The sequence below is a fragment of the Phyllostomus hastatus genome, unplaced genomic scaffold, assembly GCF_019186645.2.
Source record: "Phyllostomus hastatus isolate PE091 unplaced genomic scaffold, TTU_PhHast_1.1 phas_contig_38, whole genome shotgun sequence".
NCBI classification, from domain to species: domain Eukaryota; kingdom Metazoa; phylum Chordata; class Mammalia; order Chiroptera; family Phyllostomidae; genus Phyllostomus; species Phyllostomus hastatus.
The window spans coordinates 9,437,351-9,457,425 of NW_025333869.1; the positions used below are offsets into that span (position 1 = coordinate 9,437,351).

At 39.1% G+C, this 20,075-nt stretch overlaps 1 protein-coding gene across 1 annotated transcript in view; it reads left to right on the forward strand.

The window, feature by feature from the left end:
- The window catches only part of PTPN20 (protein tyrosine phosphatase non-receptor type 20), a 178,348-nt gene that overhangs the window by 85,581 nt on the left and 72,692 nt on the right, over positions 1-20,075 (forward strand). Inside the window, exon 5 of the mRNA XM_045842425.1 lies at positions 1,461-1,570. Coding sequence (XP_045698381.1) covers positions 1,461-1,570 — 110 coding nt within the window. The remainder of the gene's footprint in view (positions 1-1,460; positions 1,571-20,075) is intronic.

The window sequence follows — 20,075 nt, forward strand, 5'->3', positions numbered from 1 at the left end:
ATCATGCGGCAGAAGTTTGAGCAAAGGTAGCGAGTTGTGAAAATACCTTATTAATGGTGGGAAATGTTATGTGTTAAGAATTGTAGGGTGTGAATTGTGAATTGGAATGCCAGAAAGCTTCAGAAGATGAGAGATGGAGCCAAAAATATAGCATAAGTCAAAGTGTGAAGGAACTAGATATGTGTGAAACCAAGGAGTATACAATTTATTCTATCTGTTAGAATGAAAATAAAGCATAGATACACCCTTGTTTTATTAATCTATCTATCATCTATCTACCTATCTATCTATATGGAGGATTTTTGGTAGCAAGGTAGAAGGTAGCTGGCAGGAAACAAAGAAGGAGAAAGAAAAGAAACCTGAAATTATCCACATAAATAAAAGAAAAAAGCCTTTATTTTGTTAAGGTTAAAGCTTGAAGTGCATGTGGAGATGACAATGAAAAAGTAGGCAAAGACCACATTGCCAAAATCCTAAACTTATGTGTCCACTAGGAGCCTTGGTTTATCCTGAAGTTGGTGCACAGATATAATAACATTTGGATTTTAAGGAGAAATTTCTCTGGACATTAAAGATTAGACCCAGAAGCCAAAGTAAGAGGTTTTTGTTAGGTGGAGTTATAAATGTAAGTGCAACAAGAGCCAAGCAGATTACACAAGTGAGTAACCTGAGTGGTGAGAAACTGGAAAGAAAACAAATTCGTGTGGATTAGCATTTGAAAAATCATTAGAAATAGAGCAGTAGTTAGATGATGATAGAAAGTTTAAAGAGTCTTCTATGTTTAAAGTGAGAGAGAATTGAGTATCTTTATAATGTGGAAGAATCTGCTGATAGGGAGTGATTATATAAAGAAATTTTTGAAAAATGTCTCAGAGGATACAGCATTCATGGTAGTTGAGAACGTGGAAGGATTAATTCTGAACAGGAAGTAAGGAATAATGAAGACCATTGATGCATCTAGGTATACATTTAAAAAGTAAGTTGAAAGAGCTCTTGTTTTCTGGGCTGCATTTTCTAGCAGGGGTTGCATTTTTACTATAACAGAGCATTAAGGTCTGGACTCCATGAAGGTGGTAGTTAGCTGTAGGAGGAATAGTCGAGGAAATGGAACAGAGATATACCAATGTTTTCCAAATGACTGTCTGATGATACAAGAAAGCCCAGCAACCCTAGTACTGTTTTCCCACAACCTAGATAAAAGAAGAAAGTGAATAGGTGGATAGGTCGAAGGTAGCTAGTTTGCAAGCCAGGTAAAAGTGGAAGGAAATGGAGTTGGTGATCAGACATTGGGATTTTAGAATTATCTCTTTGGAAGTGGGTCAGTTCCAGGTGCAGAAAATGAAAGTGTGTGGCTGAATTGAAATGGAAGTTAACGTCAATTTAATAATTACTGTGGATTATCAGATATTTTTTAATGTGCATGTTCTTTGACATGAACACTATATAAATTTATTTTCTAGTGAGAGTGAACGTAGTATATGGACAGCCAGTGGATCCTTCCTAAGAGACAAGTGGAGCAGTGAGGATGAGCTGGCAGGGCCATCCCAGACTGTTTCTCCTCATCTGCATGGTATGACTTCATCCTATTTCTAATAGCAAATTCTTCAAGAGGCTATGTTTCAGAGGTATGCACAAAGAAATTTCTAATATAATGCAGGAAAGAGCTAGGAAAAATTTTTAAAATGAGGGAAAACATGGTTGTCTAGGTTTTTCTTTTAAAAATGAGGAAAATGCCGCACATTCCACATTCAAATGGGCAAATTTCTATTCTTTAAATATTTTAATATATCAAATGTGACATATTGAAGTGAGCTACTTTATATTTTCTTAAACTAGGGATTATAGATTTGTATAGACTTGAATATGACCTCCCTCATTTACCTAATTTTAATTTGTTGCACAGTATGTATTTTGTAAGTAAAATAATAATTTTTTTTGGATTACACATAATCACATATTGTGGGGGGGAGAAGGAAACACAAGTGTGTATAATATAATAAATCATAATACTGAAGAATATTCCAATTATTTTCTGTGCATATATATTTACATTTGTATATAATACAAACATAAATATAACCATAAATGATTATATTCACACAGGTACTTACATAAAAATTTTGTGGATGAGATTGGAGAGAGTCACATACATATCTCAAAAACTATGGTGTTTTAGAGGACTTTAGAGATCACCCATTTCAACCTCCCATCAAGTGCCAGAATATCTTCTCTAATGCTTTCTAAAGCTTTTTTAATTTAAAAAATGTCAAATATTATTAAGGTATTATCACACTATGCAATTATAAAATACAAGTATCACACAAAAGTAGTGTATAAGAAAATACTTTTCAAATATTGAAGTATAATTTACATATGGTAAAATTCACCCTTTTAGCATATAGGTCTATGAGGTTTTGTTTTCTTTCTCTTTTTCTTCTTAAAGCAAGCCCTTTAACATTTGTTGCAGTACTGGTTTGGTGTTAACAAACTCCTTTAGCTTTTTCTTATCTGGGAAGCTCCTTATTTCTCTTTGATTTTACATGATAGCTTTGCTGAGTAAAGTAGCCTTGGTTGTAGCTCTTTGCTTTTCATCACCTTGAATATTTCGCACTACTTCCTTCTGTCCTGAAATGTTTCTGATGAGTAATCAGATGTCAGTCTAATTGGTGCTCCCTTGTAGGTAACTACCTGCTATTCTTTTGTGGCTTTCAGAATTCCCTTCTTGTCTTTAAGCTTTGTCATTTTAATTATGATATGTCTCAATGTAGGTCTCTTTGGGTCCAAATTGTTTGGGACTCGCTGCACACTCTGGACTTGTGTGTCTTTTTTCTTCACCAGATTAGGGAAGTTTGCAGTTATAATTTCTTTTTTAAAAGAATATTTTATTTATTTATTTTTAGAGGGAAGGGAAGGAGAAAGAAAGAGAGAGAAACATCAATGTGTGATTGTCTCTTACACAACCCCTACTGTGGGCCGGATCTGGCCCGCAACCCAGTCATGTGCCCTGAATGAGAATTGAACTGGCGACCCTTTGGTTCGCAGACCAGCATTCAATCCACTGAGCCACACCAGCCAGGGATCAGTCACAGTTTCTTTAAATAGGTTCTCTTGATCACTTGCTTGCTCTCTTCTCATTCCCATGGCACAGGTGTTGTTATGCTTCATGTTTTCCAAAATGTTTCTCAAGCTCTCCTCATTTTTTAAAATTATTTTTTCTTTTTGCTTCTCTGCTTGGGTGTTTTTTTTCAACCTTGTCTTCCAAAACACTGATTCAACCCTCTATTTCATCTAACCTACTGTTTATTCCTTCCAGTGTATTATTTATTTCAGATATTGCATTCTTTATTTCTGACTATTCTTTTTTTATGGTTTCTATGTTTCTTTTTATGCTGTTGAGTATCCTTATAATTATTACTCTAAACTCTTTGTCTGATAAATTGCTTGTCTCCATTTCATCTAGTTCTGGAGAATTCTCTTGTTCTTTCATTTGGGGTTTCTTTATTTCCCATTTTGGCTGCTCCCCTGTATTTTCAACTTTAGTTATTAAGTTAATCAATCATTAAATGGATCAGTTGCTATCTAATGAAGCTGTAATCAGAAACTAGACTTAAGCACCACAGGCAGAGTAATTCCTATGTGCAGGGCTATTGTTTCCCCTCAGGCTGATGCCACTTGGAGAGGAGTGTTTTTCCTGAGAAAGACGGATTCTGCAGTATGGGGAATGATTCAGCATAGGGATCCTGGTAGCTGTTCCTTTAGTTCTCCCTTCAGAGCCACCATTGCCTGGTTCTCCTCAAGTGTCTCTAGTCCATTCTGCCTTCCCTCTGCCAGAGCCCAGGGTAAGTGGCTGCATATGAAATTTTGTCCATTGGCCCTTTAAGGGGCTCTCTGCATCTTCAGCTATCTCTCCCTGGCAGAGAGAAACCCTGCTGCTTTTCACATCTGGAAGTTATCTGGATTTCTTTCTGGCTCTTGTGCTGTATGTTGAGGATCCCAGTTTGGGGTTTTGACCCACACTTCTCAGGGGGAACTCCAAGGCCACTGAAATATTCCTCCAGAACTTCAGTTGCCATCCATGGGAGCACAGCCATCCCTCTTGCACCTCCTATTCACTGCCTACCAGTCTTGTAGTGAAGTAGTTTCTCATGTCTGTCCTTGGTTATAAGGCTTCTCTCTGGCCAGTGTTCATTTGGTTATTCTGGATGATTTCTCTGCAATTTAGTTGTAATTCCAGATTGGTCCTGGGAAGAAGTTAGTGTAGCTTCCACTTCTCCACCATCTTGGATCTGAAAGTCCCTGCTTTCCATGACTTTGAATATTCCTTGCCAATCCCTTCTAGCCTGCAAAGTTTCTTTTGAGAAATTAGCTGACAGTCTTAGGGGCACTCCCTTATAGGTAACTAACTTCTTTTTTCTTGCTGCTTTTAAGATTCTGTCTTTATCTTTAAACCTTGGCATATTAATTACGATGTGCCTTGGAGTAGGCCTCTTTGCATCCATCTTGTTTGGGACTCTCCATGCTTCCTGGACTTGTGTGCCTATTTCCATCATCAAATTAGGGAAGTTTTCTTTCATTTTTTTTCAAATAGATTTCAAATTTCTTGCTCTTTCTCTTCTTTTTCTGGCACCCCTATGATGTTAGTGTTGCACCACTGAAAGTTGTTCCAGCTGCTGCCTACACTGTCTACATCTTTTTTTTTTTATTCTTCTTTCCCCTTGTTCTGATTGGTTATTTTTTGATTGTTTATCTTACAAATCAATTTGACTCTCAGCTTCATTCACTCTACTATTGTTTCCCTATAAATTGTTCTTTATTTCAATTAGTGTATCCTTCATTTCTGACTGGACCTGTTTTATGATGCTGAGGTCCTCACTAAGCTTCTTGAGCATCTTTATTTATTTTTTTAAGAATTTTAAATTTTTATGTTTTTTAAGAATTTTTTTATTGATTATGCTATTACAGTTTTTCCAATTTTCCCTCTTTTATCCCCTCTCCTTCCTCCAGCACCCCCCCTCAGTTCATGTCCATGGGTTGTATATGTAAGTTCTTTGAGTTCTCTGTTTCCTATACCATTTTTTACCTCTCCCCGTCTATTTCATGTCTACTAATTATGCTTCTTTTTCCCTGTACCTTTTCCCCCCATTCCTCCTTCCCCTTCCCCACTGAAATCTCTCCATGTTATGTCCATTTCTCTGATTCTGTTCTTGTTCTAGTTGTTTGCTTAGTTTTTGTTTTCATTGTTTGTCTTTTCTTTTAGGTTCATTTGTTGATAGTTGTGAGTTTGTTGTCATTTTATTGTTCATATTCTTTATCCTCTTTTTCTTAGATAAGTCCCTTCAACATTTCATGTAATAAGGGCTTGGTGATGATGAACTCCTTTAACTTGACTTTATCTGGGAAGCACTTTAACTGACCTTCCATTCTAAATGAAAGCTGGGCTGGATAGAGTAAGCTTGGGTGTAGGTCCTTGCCTTTCATGACTTGGAATACTTCTTTCCAGTCCCTTTCTGCCTGCAAAGTTTCTTTTGAGAAATCAGCTGATAGTCTAATGGGAACTCCTTCATAGGTAATCTTTCCTTTCCTCTTGCTGCTATTAAGATTCTCTCTTTATCTTTAATCTTGGGTAACTTAATGATGATGTGCCTTGATGTGTTCCTTTTTGGGTCCAGCTTCTTTGAGACTCTCTGGGCTTCTTGGACTTCCTGGAAGTTTATTTTCTTTGCTGTATTGGGACATTTTCCTTCATTATTTGTTCAAATCAGTTTTCAATTTCTTGCTGTTGTTGTTCTTCTTCTGGCACCCCTATAATGTGGACATTGGAACATTTCCAGTTGTCCCAGAGGTTCATAAGTCTCTCTTCACTTTTTTGAATTCTTGTTTCTTCATTCTGTTGTGGTTGGATGTTTATTTTTCCCTTTTGTTCCAAATCATTGATTTGAGTCCTGGTTTTCTTCCTGTCACTGTTGGTTCTCTGAATATCTTGCTTTATTTCACTTTGGGTATCTTTCATTTATTTTTTCATTTTTTGACCAAGCTCAGTCAGTTCTGTGAGCAATTTGATTACCAGGGATTTAAATTCTCTATCAGAGAATTCACTCTCTCTTCATTACTTAGCTCTTTTTCTGAAGTTTTGCTCTGTTCTTTTATTTGGCCATATTTCTTTGTCTTGATGTACCTGTTAAGTTGTAAGGGGGCAGAGCTTTAGGTATTCACCAGGGCAGGGCAACCCTCTTTGCTGTGCTGTGGTGCTGCCTGTGGGGCATGGGCCAGAAAGGGAACAATGCAACTTGCCTGCTCATCTCTAGCCCACTTTCTAATGAACCCTGGTGTGACTTTGGGAGTTTCTCCCACCACAGCAACCGCTGTAGTCCACAGTCAACTCTGAGGCTCAGTTTCACCTTCAACCATCCCTACCTGTGCGGTCCATCGTCTTACTGTGGTTTTTCTCAGCTGGTCCTGGTCCATGCAGTCCACCACCTTGCCGTGGGTTCTTATTGGTCTGGTTGTTCTGGTTGCCTTTTTCTTTAATTTCTTGGTTGTTGGAGTTCAATGCAGTTTGATTTTCTGGCACCTCTGGTTGTTTATTGATTTTAGATTTGTTGTTATCCTCCTTTTGGTTGCATGAGGAAGCAAAGGGTTTCTAACCTATATCTCCATCTTGGCCAGATGAGCTTGAACATCTTTATAATCAGTGTTTTGAGCTCTACATATGACAGATTGCTTATCTTCATTTTGTTTTGTTCTTTTCCTGGAGTTTTGATCTGTTCTTTCATTTAGGCCATGTTTCTTTGTCTCCTCATTTTGTTAGCTTCCCTGTGTTTGTTTTTATGAATTAGGTAGAGCTGCTATTACTCTCTGTCTTGGTAGTGTGAACTAATGTAATAGGTGTCCTGTACAGTCCAGTGGCACAGCCTCCCTTATCACCCAACCTGTGTACTTGAAATGCATCCTCCATGTGAGCTGAATATATCCTCCTCTTGTAGTTGAGGCTTGACTGCTGTTGGAAGGTCAATGGGAGGGATTTACCCAGGACAGTCAGCTTCAAGGACTGGCTGTGACCACTTATCACCAACCTCCACCCTCTGTGGAGAATCAGCTATACAGGGGCAGGGTGTTGGTGCTCCAACATGGTCTGTAGTGCTCCACTGGAAATGCAGGCTCTGGAGTTTGTTGTGGGCCAAGGTCATATCCCACTTGTGTTCTGCCCATGGCCACCCTGCTTGAGGTAGAAAACAATCTGAGACGGCTGCTACTTGTGCTGGGCTTGGAGATTCCAAGGTGAAGCCAAGTTGAGAATCTAGGCTGGCTGCTGGTAGTACTGGGCCTGAGGCCACTTAGTAACTGGTATAGGACTGGATACTGAAGACAGCTGTCACTTGTTTGATAGGATTTAGGAAGTTGTGAAGTATGAGCCCAGACTAACCATTTATATGCAAAAGTCATGGTTAACATTTTGAGTGGACCCATAAATTGGGTGGGATAAGATCTTGGGGATCTACAGGGTGGGGCAAACAGTGTTAGCCAAGTTGGTCGAGTCTTAGATATGTCACCTGCCTACTGGCTCTGTGGCTTTGTTGGGAGAGTACTTAGAAAAGGGAAAGTGGCCTCTGCCCACCTTCCTGTGTGGAAGAAAGTTGTCCCACAGCTCCTGCCTTGATGTCAAACACTTGTTCCTCTCTGCATGTCACTGGTGCTTTCCAAGCTGCTACCTCGGTGCTGGAGCTCAGAGGGAGTGAATCTGAGTTAGTACACGTATGTGTTCTTTACGGGGAACTGCTTGGGACCCCAGATGTTTCCTCTACTGGCTAATCCCCACTATGTTTTATAGACAGAAGTTATGGAGACTTATCTTCCTGGCACTGGAACCCTGGGGTGGGGAGCCTCATGTGAGACTGGGACTCTTGCTCTGGAGATATCCTTCCTAAATTTTTATCCACCACATGTGGATATGGGGCCAGCCCATTCCACATGTGAGGAAATTACTCAGGAAATTGTTGAATCATCTGCTTGCATCCTGCCATCTGTTTATAGTAAAATGTGAGAAGAGAGAAATGAATTGAAGATAGAATTGCTAAGCAAAATTGAACCAGAACTTAAATATTTGGAAAACTCATAGCCTATCCATATTAAAAAAAAAGAGAGAGAGAAAGTTTGACAGGGAAAGTAATAAGGGTGTGAATCAGGGACCAAATAAGCCATCTCAACAGGAAGCCAGGCCTTATTTTCAGAGCAAGAAAACAATAACCTTTCAGAAATCATTAGGGCTGCCACTCCCACTACACACCCAGAGTGTGTTAAAAGGGTTGGGAGTGGGGATAGCGAGGAGAGAGCAGATGAAGGAGATAGAATGGTCTTTCTATGTGAGAATGCAGGAAGAAAGCAGCCCTTTGTAAACCAGGAAGAGACTATTCACTAAGAACTCAACCATGCTGGCACCCTGACTTTAGAAGTCTAATATCCAGTACTATGAGAAATGTTTGTTGTCTAAGCTACCCAGTCTAGATAATTTGTTATGGCAGCTGAAGCTGACCAAGACAGAACTGACATCAATGGGCACTTCACTAAAGATGAAATATGAAAAGGTGTTCAACCTAATTTTAAAGCAGGGAAGTGAAAATTAAACCATAGTGAAATAACAATTTATACTGACTCAATAGTTAAAAATTAAAAATTTATGACAGTAGTCAATATTCATGAATATTGGCAAAATAAAAAAAATAGCATTTTTAATGTGCATATATGCTATCCCCTAGCATTTCCTTTCCTAATTATTTTTAACAGCCTATTATCTTTTTATCTTTTAAAATTTTATTTTAATTGTTGCAGTACAATTTTCTATCTTTTACTACCATCCCAGCCCACCCACCCAACCCTCCTCTCCTCCCTCACATTTCCACCCACCCCTAGTTTTAATCCATGTGTCCTTTATACTTGTTCCTGTAAACCCTTAGCCGTTTCCCCTGAAATTCCCTCTCCTCTCCCCTCTGAACACTGTCAGTCTGTTCTCTATATCGGTTTCTTTGGTGATATTTTGTTTGTTTCTTTGTTCTGTTCTTTAGGTTCCTGTTAAAGGTGAGATCATATGGTATTTGTCTTTCACTGCCTGGCTTATTACGTTTAGCATAATGCTTTCCAGTGGCATCCATGCTGTTGCAAAGGGTAGGAGCTCCTTTCTTTCTGCTGCATGGAATTCCATTATGTAAATGTACCGTAGTTTTTTGATCCATTCATTTACTGATGGGCATCTAGGTTGCTTCCAGCACTTGGCTATTGTAAATTGTGCTGCTATGAACATTGCAGTGCATAGGTTCTTTTGGATTGGTGTTTCAGGGTTCTTAGGATATAATCCTAGCAGTGGAATTGCTGGGTCAAAAGGCAGATCCATTTTTAGTTTTCTGAGAAAATTCCATACTGTTTTCCATAGTGGTTGCACCAGTCTGCAGTCCCACCAACAGTGCATAGGGTCCCCTTTTCTCCACAACCACTCCAACACTTGTTGTTCGTTGCTTTTTTTATAATGGCCATTCTGACTGGTGTGAAGTCGCATCACATTGTGGTTTTAATTTGCATCTCTCTGATAGCTAGTGATACTGAGCATCTTTTCATGTGTGTCTCTGGATCCTCTGTGTGTCTTCCTTGGAGAAGTGTCTGTTCAAGTCCTTTCCCAATTTTTAATTGGGTTGTTTGTCTTCCTGGAGTGGAGCCATGTTAGTTCTTTATATATTTTGGAGATCCAATTCTTGTCTGACGTGTCATTGGCAAATATGTTTTCCCATATGGTTGGTTCTTTTTTCATTTTAATGCTGTTTGCTTTAGCCATGCAGAATTACAATTTGATGAAGTCCCATTTGTTTATTCTTTCCTATATGTCTCTTGCTTTAGGGGACACATCAATGAAACTACTGCTGCATGGAATATCTGAGATTTTCCTGCAAATGTTTTCCTCTAGGATTTTTATGGTATTATAACTTATATTTGAGTCTTTTATCCACCTTGAATTTATTTTTGTGTATGGTGTAAGTTGGTAATCGAGTTTCTTTCTTTCTTTCTTTTTTCTTTTTTTTTTTTTTTGGCATGTAGCTGTCCAGGTCTCCCAACATCATTTGTTGAAGAGACTATTTTTACTCCATTTTATGTTGATGCCCCCTTTGTCAAATATTAATTGACCATAGAGACTTGGGTTTATTTGTAGGCTCTCTGTTCTGTTCCACTGGTCCATATGCCTGTTTTTATGCCAGTACCAGGCTGTTTCAATTACAGTGGCCTTGTAGTACAGTTTGGTATCAGGTATTGTGGTCCCTCCTACTTTGCTCTTCTTTCTCAAAAATTGCAGCAGCTATTCGAGGTCGTTTATGGTTCCATATAAATTTTTGAAGTGTTTGTTCTATGTCTGTGAAATATGCCATTGGTACTTTAATAGGTTTTGCATTGAATCTGTAAATTGCTTTGGGTAGTATGGACATTTTGATGATGTTAATTCTTCCAATCCATGAACACGGTGTATGTTTCCATTTGTTTTTGTCTTCCTTGATTTCTTTCTTCAGTGTTGTGTAGTTTTCTGCATACAGGTCTCTTACCTCCTTGGTTAGGTTTATTCCTACATACTTCATTTTTCTTGCTGCTATATTGAATGAGATTTTTTTCTTGATTTCTGCTTCTGCTGTTTCATTGTTGGTATACAAAAAATGCCTTTGATTTCTGGATATTGACTTTGTATCCTGCTGTTTTGTGAAATTCATTTATTAAGTCAAGCAGTTTTTTGGTGGAGTCTATATAATTTTTTTTTAATATTAACACTGGTGGTCTCCAAGTAGAGTGAAATCATGGGTGACATGCTTTTTAAAAAAGATTGTATTTATTTATTTTTTAGAGAGGGAAGGGGGGGAGAAAGAGAGAGAGAGAGAAATATCAATGTGTGGTTGCTGGGGGTCATGGCCTGCAACCCAGGCATGTACCCTGACTGGGAATTGAACCTGCAACACTTTATCTTGCAGCCCACACTCAATACACTGACCTATGCCAGCCAGGTGAGTCTATAGGATTTTATATGTACACTATCATGTCTTCTGCAAACAATGACAGTTTTGTTTCCTCCTTTCAGGTTTGGATGCGTTTTCTTTTCTTTTGTTTTCTTTTCTTTTTTTTTCTTTTCTGTCTGATCACTGTGGCTAAAACTCCCTATACTATATATTGAATAGAAGTGGTGAAAGTGGACAACCTTGTCTTGTTCCTGAACTTAGTGGAAAAGATTTTAGTTTTTGCCCATTGAGTATGATGTTGGCTGTAGGTCTCATATATAGCTTTTATTATCTTGAGGAATGTTCCCTCTATTTCCCTTTGCTGAGTGTTTTTATCATAAATGGGTGCTGTACCTTATCAAATGCTTTTTCCACATGTATTGATATGATCATGTCATTTTTGTCTTTGCTTTTGTATATGGAATGAATTACATTTATTGATTTGCAAATATTTAGCCATTTTTTCATCCCTGGGGTAAATCCCACTTGGTCATGGTGTATGACCTTTTTAATGTATAGTTGGATGCGGTTTGCCAATATATTGTTGAGGATTTTAGCGTCTATGTTCATCAGCAATATTGGCCTGAAGTTTTCTTTCTTTGTTGTATCTTTATTTGGTTTGGGGTTTAGGATGATGCCGGCTTCATAAAGAGTTTGGGAGTCTTCCATCGTTCTGGATTTTTTGGAATAGTCTGTGAAGGGGTTAGCTCTTCCTCAATGCTTTGTAGAATTCCCCTGTGAAATCATCAGGATGCAGACTTTGTGCATGGTGAGTTTTTTAATTAGTGCTTCAATTTCATCTGCTGTTATTGGTCTGTTCAAGCTTTCTGCTTCGTCTTCATTAAGTTTGGAAGATTATACTTTTTATGAAATTTGTCCATTTCACCTAGGTTTTCAAATTTCTTGGCATATACTTCTTAATAGTAATTTCTTACAATCCTTTATATTTCTGTGGTGTCAGTTGTAATCTCATTTCTGATTGTGTTTATTTGGATCCTTTCTCTTTTTCTCTTCATGAGCCTGCTTAAAGGCTTGTCGATTTTATTTATCTTTTTCAAAGAACCAGCTCCTGGATTTATTGATCCTTAGAATTGTTCTTTTAGTCTCTATGTCATTTAATTCTGCTTTGATCTTGGTTATTTCCTTCCTTCTACTTGCTCTGGGCTGTCTTTGTTGTTGTTCCTCGAGTTCTTGTAGATGTGGGGTTAGGTTGTTTGTTCGAAATGTTTCTAGCTGTTTTAGGTAGGCCTGTATCTCTATGAACTTCCCTCTCAGGACTGCCTTGTCTATGTCCCATAAATTTTGGGTTGTTGTGAGTACATTTTCATTTGTTTCCAGAAAGTTTTTGATTTCTTCCCTTATTTCATTCTTGACCCATTCATGGTTTAATAGCATGCTATTTAATCTCCATGATTTTGAGTGTTTTGGGTTTCTTCCCTTGGGGTTGGTTCCTAGTTTCAGTCCCTTGTGGTAAGAGAAAATGCTTCATACAATTTCAATTTTCTTGAATTGAGGCTTGCTTTGTGTCCTATCATGTGATCTATCTTAGAAAATGTTCCATGTGTGTTTTAAAAGAATGTGTATTTTGCTTCTTGGGGATGAAGGGCTCTATATAAATCATGTAAGTCCATTTCATTTAAGGTATTGTTCAATGCCACAATATCTTTGTTGATATTTTGTTTGGAAGATCTGTCCATTTTTGACAGTGGGGTGTTAAAATACCCTACTATAATTCTGTTTCTGTCAATATCTTTCTTGAAGTCCTCTAAGATTTTCTTTATGTATTTGAGTGCTCCTATGTTGGGTGCATATATATTTACAATGTTTATGTCTTCTTGGTGGATTCTTCCCTTGAGTATTATGAAGTGACCTTCTGGGTCTCTTTTTATGGCCCTTTTTTGGAAGTCTATTTTCTCTGATATGAGTATTGCTACCCTGGCTTTTTTTCCTGTTCATTTGCTTGGAAAATTTGTTTCCAGCCCTTCACTTTTAGTCTGGGTAGATCTTTTGTCCTGAGGTGGGTCTCTTGTAGGCAGCATATGTGTGGGTCATGCTGTCTTATCCATTCAGCTATTCTGTGTCTTTAGATTGGAGCATTTAATCCATTTACGTTTAAGGTTATTACTGATAGGTACTTATTCATTCCCATTTTTGTACCTGTGTTTCTCTCTCTCTCTCTCTCTCTCTCTCTCTCTCTCTCCCTTCTTTTTCTTAAAGTAGGCCCTTTAACATCTCTTGCAGCACTGGTTCAGTGGAGGTGTATTTTTTTAGACTTCTTTTGTCTGGGAAGCTTCTTATTTGACCTCCTATCTTGATTGAGAGCCTTGCTGGGTAAAGTAGCCTTGGTTGCAGACCTCTGGTCTTCATTACTTGGAATATTTCTTGCCAATCTCTTCTGGCTTGGAGTGTTTCCATTGAGAAATCAGCTGCTAACCTTACTGGGGCTCCCTTGTATGTTAATTCCTCTTTCTCCCTTGTTGCTTTTAAGATTCTCTCTTTGTCATGGTATTTTGCCATTTTAATTATGATATGTCTTGAAGTGACCCTCTTTGGGTTCCTCTTGATTGGAACTCTCTGTGTTTGCTGGATTTGTGTGACTTTTTCTCTCATCAAATTAGGGAAGTTTTCCTTCATTACTTTTTCAAATAGGTGTTCTATCCCTTGCTCTTCTCCTTCTGGTATCCCTATTATACAGATATTATTACATTTCATATTGTCTTGCATTTCTCTTAATCCTTTTTTATTTTTTCTGAGCCTCTTTTCCTTTTCTTTCTCTTTCTGGGAGTTTTCATCTACTTTGTCCTCTAGCTTGCTGATCTGATCTTCTGCTTCATCAATCCTGCTTTTCATTCCTTCTACTGTGTTCTTCAGTTCAGAAATTGTATTCTTCATTTCTTCTTGACCCTTGTTCATAGTTTCTATTTCGTTTTTCATGTTGATGTAATTTTCAGTGAGTTCATTGTAGCTTCCCTGTAGTTACTGGTAGCTCATTGTGAGCTCATTGAGCTTCCTGGTAATCATTGCTTTTAACTCAATATCTGATAGTTGAGTTGCCTCTATTTAATTTAGCATTCTTTCTGAGGCTTCCTCCTTTCCTTTCACTTGGGGATTGTTCCTTTGTCTTAGCATTGTTTGTGAGACTCTTCTTTTTAGCCTCAACTTCTTAAGTTGATCTGTTCTGGCTCCCTGGGTTTATGGTATGAACTTCTGTAGTAGAATAGTAGTGAGTTTCAGTGGTGCAGTTTCTTTGATCTCCCAAGCTCACTGACCTTGGGCTGTCATTTAAATTGGCTCTGTGTTTGCCTTTGGGTTTTGATTGTTGTTGGGTCTTTCTTTGGTGGTTCCTTCCCACCAGCTGGTTAACTGAGGGTCAGTCTGTCCACCACCTCTTGTATTTTGTTGTGCTAGTGAGGGCAGGTTGTATTGAATCTTGTTCCTCCGTGTGTATAAGGCTTTGAGGATTATCTCTTGTCTTGTTAAGTTGTTTGTACTGGATTCTGTCTCTACTGTTTAGTTGTATTTCCAGATAGGTCCTGGATTGAGGTTTGTGTGTTTTCCACTCCCTCCTTCACCTTCTTCTGTTGTTATCTGTTGCTGGTTCCTTTGTTGTTGGCTTTCCTCTTCCAGTGGGTATCCTGGTGTTCACCACTTCCACCCTACTGTTTTTTTGTGAACCGGTGGAGGGGGAAGGCAAAATGGTTTAAGACAGCAAGAGTGTATTCTATGATATTTACAGCAGCAGCCAGTAGAGAAGAGATAGGAGATCCTTTGGCTATGTGTAATGTTAACTGTGATCTTCCACCCAGCTAGCTGATTTTTAGAAAGGGTGGAAATATGATAAGACTCTTGTTGGGGAAGAAAGGATTGTAAGTTGGAGCTAGAAATCAGTGAGGATGTGGGAGGTCATATTCTGAGGTAAGGTGAGAGTAAAGGATAGTAAATAGATATAGTGTGTGAGGAAATAGAGCTAACCACCACAGTAATAATGTTCAGGAAACTGAAGTGGACTAAAATCTGGGAGGGGTGTTGTGAAGTATTTACAATTGAATGGAACAGCTATTATTTACAATAATATTAGAGCAACAATCATATTGCAGAACCTATGAGATCTAGATAACAAGAATAGGGAGTATAGAACCTTGAGTAGTGTGCTAACAGGACACAGGTGAAGTGAACGACAGTAAATTAGCAATACAGTATGAAAGAGAACAGGGGAAACCTGTCAAGTGTTACAATATAGCCAGCCAAGCAAAGCAGACTATACAGAAAGAAGAGGAATACAAAAATACTATTAAGAAAAAGATGTAAGAATAATGAAAAAATAATAATAATACAAATATGCAATAACTTGCAGGTTCTGTGTAATAGCAGAGTCAAATTTATCTCACTGTCACAGCTGTTGTGATGCCCCTTCTTTGGGTTCAACTCTGGTCTTTTCACAGTTCCAGGTTTTTGTCTTACTTGTAGGTATTAAAAAAAAAGGCAAATGAAGGAAGGAAGAAGAGATAAAATTGGAGGAAAGAAAGGAGGAAGGAATAAAACAAGAAAGCAGAAAAGAGAGGAAAAAGAAATTGAAAGAGAATAAAAATGATAAAAATTAAAAAATTAAGAATTGTTAAAAAATAGAATAAAATTAAAAAACCTCTTGGTTTCAAAGTGGCCAAACCAGTTTTTCTGGTCTTGTTGGCTATGGCAGGCTCAGGGGTGATTGATATGGTTTTTCTTCGTTACCGATTTGCCCTCAGTGTGCCGTGCACACTGTCTGGGGAGCTATTGTGGAACTTCTCACCTGTGCCCTGGGTGTGGGATCCAGGACTTTCCTGAGGGTTAACACTGTGGGCTGGGGTGCAGGATTGCACTCCCGGGCACATGCCCTTGGTCAGACTGCCTCACCCTTCCCAATGCTATGAGGGTGAGTAGGTTCCTCTGCACAAGCACAACCTTTTGTGCAACCACGGGATCCCTACCCAGCTGGGTAGCAGGGAGGCCAGAGTAATACAGAAAGAAGAGGAATACAAAATCTGGCCTGTAGTTAAGTAAAATACCATTAAGGTATAAAACATTAACAATCTATTACCCAATTTAAAATATTAACAATATACTGCTGCATAGGAGGATTCCCCAAACAGTGTCTGTCTTTTCACTCCTTCCTCTTGAGAAATCCTCCTACTCAATCCTGCTGCTCCATACAATGGCCTGGCTTCTCCTGCAGCCCAAGTCGCCAGCCAGACTGGTAACTGTGGGGATCAGGGCCCGTGGCATGACCTAACCCTGCCGGTGTCCACAAACTCCAAGGGTGCTCACAGCCCTTGTGTGTTTGCTAGCAACTGGTTTCCTCCCAGAGCCACTCAGACCTTGTTTGTCTGGGGATCGAGCAGTTGCCCCTGCTCTCTCCCAAGGACTCTGTGGCAAACCCTGCAGTGTGCTGGGCTTAGGGCTGCAGCTCCCCTAGACCCCACACTGGTCCCTGGGACCCTACTGTCTTGCAGTGCTCCTCTCACCATCTGGTTTTCGCTTCCGCCACAATTCTTGGTCCCTTATTTTCATATATGTTGAGGTATGTTGGTTGCCTGCTCTTTTACTTTGTAGATCGGCCAGGATTTTCTCCTGTGTGTAGAGGGAAGTGGAATCTGCTGCCTTCCACCCCAATGCCATCTTCCCTTTCCTAATTATTTAGCTTCGAGAAATTCTTTCCCTTTTGCGCCAGAAGACATATGCATGAGTGTTCATACTGTCCTCATTTGTAGTAACCATAAACATAAAAAAACTCACATGTCCTTCAACATTTAGAATACATGAATTAGTTGTGGTATATTTGAAAATGAACAAACTTATCCAGATGTAGCCTCAGCATAAAAGTCCAGATTTAAAAGAATATATGATTCCATATGTATAAATTTGCAAAATATTCAAAACAGCATATGTGGTAAACAAAACAAACAAAATCAAAGGAATGATGGCATAATCCAGAACAGTGGTTATCCCTGAGGGAGGAGGAAGGTTCATGGGGACATAAGGCAATGATAATGTTCTTTTTTCTTTAAAGATTTTATTTATCTATTTTTAGGAAGTGGGAAAGGGAAAAAGAGAGAGAGATAAACAGCAATGTGTGGTTGCCTCTCATGCTCCCCCTACTGCCTACTGGGAACCTGCCCTGATTGGAAATTGAACTGGCGTTCCTTTGGTTCACAGGACAGCACTCAATCCACTGAGCCACACCAGCCAGGGCGCTAATGTTCTTTTTTAAATTGAGTAGTATATTGTTAATATTTTATACCTTAATTGTATTTTACTTAACTATTAATTTTGCAAATACTCAATACTTTTTAAAATTATTTTATTGATTATGCTATTACAGTTGTCCCATTTCCCCCCTTCACTGCCCTCCACCCTGCACACCCTTTCCCATCCACATTCCTCCCCTTTAGTTCATGACCATGTGTCGTAAGTTCTTTAGCTTCTACATTTCCCATACTATTCTTGCCCTCCCCCTGTCTATTTTCTACCTACCACCTATGCTACTTATTCTCCATAACTTTTCCCCCTCTCTCCTCCTCCCACTCCCCTGTTGCTAACCCTCCATGTGATCTCCCTTTCTGTGGTTCTGTTCCTGTTGTAGTTGTTTGCTTAGTTACTTTTGGTTTTGTTTTAGGTGTGGTTGTTAATAATTGTGAGTTTGCTGTCATTTTACTATACATATTTTTTAATCTTCTTTTTCTTAGATAAGTCCCTTAAACATTTCATATAATAAGGGCTTGGTGATGATGAACTCCTTTAACCTGACCTTATCTGAGAAGCACTTTATCTGCCCTTCCATTCTAAATGAAAGCTTTGCTGGGTTGAGCAATCTCGGATGTAGGTCCTTTCCTGTCATGACTTGGATTACTTATTTCTAGCTCCTTCTTGCCTGTAAGGTCTCTTTTGAGAAATTAGCTGACAGTCTGATGGGAACTCCTTTGTAGGTTACTGTCTCCTTACCTCTTGCTGCTTCTAGGATTCTCTCCTTCATTTTTACCTTGGCTAATGTAATTATGAGGTGCCTTGGTGTGTTCCTTCTTGGGTCCAACTTTTTTGGGACTCTCTGAGCTTCTCGGACTTCCTGGAAGTCCATTTCCTTTCCCAGAATGGGGGAGTTCTCATTTATTGTTTGTTCAAATAATTTTTCCACTGGTTGCTCTTCCTCTTCTCCTTCTGGTACCCCTATAATTTGGATGTTGGAACGTTTCAAGATGTCCCGGAGGTTCCTAAACTTCTTCTCATTTTTTTGAATTCTTATTTCTTCATTCTTTTCTGTTTGGTTGTTTCTTTTTTCCTTCTGGTCCGCTCCAGTAATGTGAGACCCAGCTTTGTTTCCATCACTATTGGTTCCCTGTGTATTTTCTTCATTTCACTAATTGTAGCCTTCATTTTTTCATCTAATTTGTGACCAAAACCAACCAATTCTGTGAGCTTCCTGATCACCAGTGTTTTGAACTGTGCATCTGATAGGTTGGCTATCTCGCGGTCGCTTAAAAGGATGGGTTCTGGGGCTTTCATTTGGTCTTCTGTTTGAGCCTTCTCTCTCTCTCTCTCTCTCTCTCTCTCTCTCTCTCTCTCTCTCTCTCTCTCTCTCTCTTTGGTCTGGTCACACCTGTTGTGGTGAGGGGTGGAGCCTTAGGTGTTCATCAGGGTGGGGCACCCCAGTCTCTGGGTTGTGACATTGTATGTGGGGGTGGGGTCAGAGAGGGAACAATGGTGCTTGCTCAGTTCTCTGTGGGACTTCATTTCCTTCTGCTGCTTCCCCTGAGCAAACTGGGCCCCTCTGGTGCCAATTACCGTGTGGGTGGGCTTGTGCACACCATGGGACCCTCCAAGGACCTCTCCTGGGAGGCTGGGTGTCTCTCCGTGCACCTCAACTCCCACAGGTGTCCTCAATCAGTGTCTCCAGGCTCTCTTTCCCAGCACTAGGATCCTGGGTTGTGCGCACTGCCTTGCTTTACAATCGCTGCCTCACTGGGTCTTCCGGTAGACACCCCTTAGCTGGGGTCTTCCAGCTGCCGCTTGAGCACTCAGGGTCCACCTGCTGTGGTCTTGAGTGTCTGGGATGGCTTATGCACCCCTGGATGCCTTTCATGCCTGGTCCCAACTCTCTGCTCTCCATGCTGCGACTCGTGCCTGGCTGCCCGACTCTGCCTTTCCTACCGGTCTGGATGAATGGATCTATTTCTACTTCTTGGTTGTCCGACTTCCATCCAGATTAGATCAATTTTCAGATCAATTTTTCTGTCAGTTCTGGTTGTTATTCTGTTTCTAAATTTTTGTTGTCCCTATCTTGATTGTGTGAGGAGGCATAGGTGGACAAAGTATAAATAATTTCTTTTCTTCATCTGAAATCCTGACTCAGTGATAACAAATATTAATAGTTTCTCTATAAACACAAATACATAGGCTTTTTGTTTACAGTTTAAATAAATATTGTGCTATAAATTACTCTATAATGTTTTTAAACAAACTGCCCTGACTATATCAATGTATATTCTAAGATGTTAATAGCCACCTAATAGTCCATTATATAGGAATACTATAATTCAACTACTCTCCTTCTGACTTTTTTATTACTAATCTGTAATACATATTTTATACATATTTCCTATGTATTGGTGCATTTATTTTGGTTAGAAGGTTGCTAAGCCAAAGTATATGTTTATTTTATATTTTAGTGAACAATACTAGACTCCTTTCCAAAAGGCTAGAGCAATTTATTCTTGCTTTGTTTGGAAGGGTCCTATTTCCCACATTCTTATCATCCCTAGGTAACACTTTGTTTAACTTTTGCCAGTCTGATGGATGAAAAATAGCACTTCTTTATTCCTGTAATTTACAATGTGCTGATTCCTAGTGAGAAAAAGTATCTTGTTTATGTTTATTAGACTGTCTTTCATTTGCATGTTTACATTCTTTGTCCATTTTTTTCTTATTACAATATTTTGGCATGAATAATACATACTTTTTTGTCCAAATTTTTGAGGGAAAAATAAGGATGTGTATTATACATGGGTCTTATGATTACATACTATG